The sequence below is a fragment of the Notothenia rossii genome (genome assembly GCF_949606895.1).
Source record: "Notothenia rossii genome assembly, chromosome: 8".
In the NCBI taxonomy this organism is placed as follows: Eukaryota; Metazoa; Chordata; class Actinopteri; order Perciformes; family Nototheniidae; genus Notothenia; species Notothenia rossii.
Window position 1 is genome coordinate 81,517,120 of NC_136906.1, and position 4,681 is coordinate 81,521,800.

Sequence of the window (4,681 nt, forward strand, 5' to 3'; positions counted from 1 at the left end):
GACTCTTTAAAGTAGAGATACTACATACTGATATACACCTGAACATCAGCAGGAGAGGACTCTTTAAAGTAGAGACACTACATACTGATATACACCTGAACATCAGCAGGAGAGGACTCTTTAAAGTAGAGACACTACATACTGATATACACCTGAACATCAGCAGGAGAGGACTCTTTAAAGTAGAGACACTACATACTGATATACACCTGAACATCGATTATGGGTCAATAATTGATATCACGATTATTAAAAACGATAATCCATTTACTTCGAAAATATCAATTTATTGGAGAAAAAAAATGTGAACAGTATGTTTTGAACAGTTGATTACCCTGAACTTTAAGTATAATTCAACTGAAAAAAAAAAAAAAAAAATTAAAGTAATGCAAATAAAATTTTTTTTAAAGTAATAATAATAACAAAATAATAATCGTTTTATTTCAATTAAGTTGTTTTCGTTGCAAGCCATAATCATAATTGCGATTAAAGTACGATTAATTGAGCAGCCCTTCTCTGATACACAGAATGGCCCCTTTAACATCTTCTGGATGTTTTTGAGGCCTTGACTTCCTATTTGTTCTCCAGATAAGATGAACTATGTGACGCCAATATCAAAAACAACTGCCAAAATAGAAAAACACACAAAGCAAGGATATGAATACGGAAGTCTCCACCTTTAATCTAAGGAAACATAACCCACATTTAGTCAATCAATCTCCCATTTTTAGGAAAGCTCTACCGTAAACAAAGTACAGGCCTTTTGTCACACTAACAGAATTCTTATCAGCCCGATTTCCTCGAAAATCAAATATTAGATGACTTGACTCCAGAGCAAATGAAGCCTGTTGTAATCTGTTCCAGCTCAAACACAGAGACAACCAGATGTCTGTTCGATGTATTATTCCATAAATCACAAACACTGTCCTGATAATGTTAGTGAGCGGACATTTGGATTCCTGCTCTGCGTTAGTCCAACCCTGGATTTCCTGCGGCACAAATCCACGATAGAGACGGACACCATTTATCCAAACAGACTGAGGTGAGAGGACTTTGACTCTCACCTGGGACAAATCCAAACGAGCTGCACTCAGAGGAAGTCTAACCCGTATAAAGCATGCTTCAAATGAACAGAATAACACTTCATTTCTAAAAAGGCAATCCTAGGGCTTGTTTCCCCAAAGCTGCATTTGCAACATGAGGTCATTTCCTCTTATTTTAGATATTTTAACGCTGCTTATTTGGCGAAGAGGTAGAGATGTCCCGATCCAATCACGGGATCGGAGCCGATCACGTGATTTTCAAAAGATCGGAATCGGGAGAAAAAAATCTGGAATCGGGATTTTTTTTCTTTTTTTTTTTTAAATACTTTTTTTAATTATTTTGTATTCAATGTTACAAAACAAAAATGACCATGTTCAAGTCTTAAAGTCATCCTGAGGCCTTAGTTTTAGTTTCAAATGACAGAACATCATGTATGTGTTGCTTCTTTGGGGCTTGTTTTCATAGACCTGCTTATTTCTCTCAAATCTGGCAACAGAGTGGGTGCAGTGTCTAATTGTAGCAGTAAGCTAACGAGTACTGATAAGCTTTATTTTGATCCAATGCTGCACAACTGAACTGATCCAATGCTGCTGTGAAAGAAAGAAGCTATATCCATGTTGGATAGAATATCCAATTTAAATAAAAACATAACCTTAAGGGACAACTTGAATGCTTTTTTTTCTCTTAATGCATTGCATAAAGATCGGATCGGGAAAAATCGGTATCGGCAAATTGTCAAAATCAAATGATCGGAATCGGATCGGGAGCAAAAAAAGGTGATCGGGACATCCCTACGAAGAGGTGAAGACACTTACAGTGAAAAGTTAACATCTTTCCACTGTTGCTTTCAAATAAAGACGTTTAATCTGAGTAAGTGAAAGTTAGAAGGCAATGTTAAGAGACTTACTCCAAGGTTGATTCAGTAAATGTAAAATACTGAGTGTGTCCACAAAGGATCCACTCAATTCTGCTTTATCCTTCCCCTAAGTACCTGCAGACAAACAGAAGATACTTACCAACTAACCAACCTCCTTGCTCAGGGTATTAATAATTCATAATAATACATGTTCCACTTAAACACTCAGAAACCATGAACGCTAACGCCTTGTCCAATCCCTACATTTGTCAGCCGATCATTTGAGAAATTAGACGCTGCCACCGTTTGTCAATAATATTAGTGCAATAAATATCTCTTATACGAGACGGTAAAACACGAAATGAGATGAATGACTCTATTTTTAGACATTGTACTTAGTGTGACTTGGCTTAGAGGTGAAACTAACACACTACTGCTTTCTATTTGAGGAATATATATGACCTACGCTAACAAAGCAAGACAAAACCCTGATTCTCTAACAGGTTCCAAGGTAGAAGAATCCAAGTCTAAAACCAACAATGTGTTTATCTTAGTCCTTCCTGACTTCCTGTCTGAGGTCCAAGTCCGTTTGTTTCTTTAAACTGAAGACGTCAATCTTTAAAAACAGATTAATTATGCATAAAGCTTTCTGTATGTCTATTGGCCGGTGAGCCTGTCAATAACATGTTTTTAATATCCTCAAGTATTCGTTTTTTGTAATGCGTAGCTTTAAACTTCAAATGTGAACTAAAGGAGTTTCTTACCAATGGTTTACCAGATAAAGACAACTGGAGTTGGGCATTCGGGGAATCATTTATCCCAGTATTTATGAACTAAGATGAGTGATCATGCACCTGTTTCTGAAGATAAGAAAGCAATAGCTGAAGGACGGGAAAATGTGACAAGATATAAAAAGGGTTGATCAACATGTATTACTTTGGAAAAACGATTATACATTACACAAGTGGAAATATCTGGGGGAGCTTCATGGAGTTTTTGAAAGAAACATATTTGTAGTGATGAATAAAGGACAGACATAGGACACAGTGTTTTCTGTACTTCTACCTTATTAACTAATACATATTACACCTAATCAAAGTGAAAGGCTGGAGGAGGGACAACTGAAATAAGATTATAAAAGTTCATTGTGATCTTCAAGATTTCTGTATAATTGCTGTTACATCTTTAAACTCACATGTTTTAATGATAATGTCTTTATTTTCTTGCCTATGCTTTTAAGGATACACTGGTTAACTGCTGATTCTTATCAATATATTAATGTTTTGTTACAATTAGGTTAAAAAAAAATGCCAGAAACAGCATGACACATTTCTGTAGTGTTTACAATGACTATTAATGCCAGCGAGCTAATTCTTGAAGCTATGAAGTTAGCATGCTAGTTTGAAAATGTTGTAGTGGGTGTCACTTACTCTTTTATTATCTTTTATTTAAGTGTTTATGTGTTGTTAATGTGATGTCTAATAGTGAAGCAAAAGGCAGGAAGGCCTGTCTGTCTCCGCTGTCTGTTAACCATCATATTGAAGCTTAGCTAACGGTGCTAACTTGAACCTTTCATGACCAAATATTTAGTTTAAAATCAACCGAACCGAGCCGGAACAAAAACCCCCCATCCATGTACAATCTTCCCCATCTAAGGCCCGAATATGTGGCACTGTCACCGGCCTGTAAGTGCTAATAACACCCCGGCTAGCAGATGATGTTTTAAAAAAAGCCTTATAAAGCTAACGGTAGCCATTTAGCTCCCACTGAGCTCCGTACACTATGAAGCTAACGTTAGCTGCTTAGCTCCCATTGGGCTCCGTACACTATGAAGCTAACGTTAGCTGCTTAGCTCCCATTGGGCTCCGTACACTATGAAGCTAACGTTAGCCACTTAGATCCCACTGAGCTACATGCACTATGAAGCTAACGTTAGCCACTTAGCTCCCACTGAGCTACATACACTATGAAGCTAACGTTAGCCACTTAGCTCCCACTGAGCTACATGCACTATGAAGCTAACGTTAGCCACTTAGCTCCCACTGAGCTACATGCACTATGAAGCTAACGTTAGCCACTTAGCTCCCACTGAGCTACACACTATGAAGCTAACGTTAGCCAATTAGCTCCCACTGAACTCCATAATTTCTACCCTAAAATCTACCTCCTGCAAGCCGAATTCGGAGCTCTGTGCGCGGGTAAGAAATGTCAGATGGTCGATCGGAGTGTCACGACTGGGTGTCATGGAGTACCTTCAAAGAGAAAGCTGCGGTTGTGGGCCATGTTTAATCCATTCCTCAGATGATATAGTTGCTCTCATCGGAGACCCGGGGCAGCGGGTCGGCTCTATGAAGCTGCCGGGACTGGAGCTCCGATCCTCGGCTAGAAAGGCACCGCAACAACGGCCAAACTACCGGAGGTCTGACAACTGAGCCTTCAAAATAAAAGCTCAAAGTGTCAAGTGTATTTCACACAAGCATTCTCGATAAGACAAGATAAGATGGTCCTTCATTGATTGATGGGGTGTCATTGCAGCAACAGGATAATACAGAAACACAGATAGTAGGCCTACACATGAGACTATACACATGGGATAATAAGAATACAAATAAAATAAGAATAAATATGTAGTAAGAGTCAGAAGAAGTGCAAAGTAGCATCAAATGGAAGTACTCAAGTAAAGTACAAGTACCCTAAAATTGTAGTTAAATACAGTACTTTGGTAAATGTACTTAGTTACTTTACACCCCTGTTAATTACTATATGTAGAACTAGCGTCAC

The 4,681-nt window shown here is 38.2% G+C and overlaps 1 protein-coding gene across 2 annotated transcripts in view; it reads right to left on the reverse strand.

The window, feature by feature from the left end:
• senp6a (SUMO specific peptidase 6a) overlaps positions 1-4,312 on the reverse strand; it is a 47,334-nt gene extending 43,022 nt beyond the window's left edge. For both annotated transcript variants that reach the window (XM_079646688.1, XM_079646687.1), the window contains exon 1: positions 4,153-4,312. In XM_079646688.1, the coding sequence (XP_079502814.1) occupies positions 4,153-4,183 (31 nt within the window). In that variant the 5' untranslated portion in view covers positions 4,184-4,312. The remainder of the gene's footprint in view (positions 1-4,152) is intronic.
• Between the last annotated feature and the right edge of the window lie 369 nt (positions 4,313-4,681).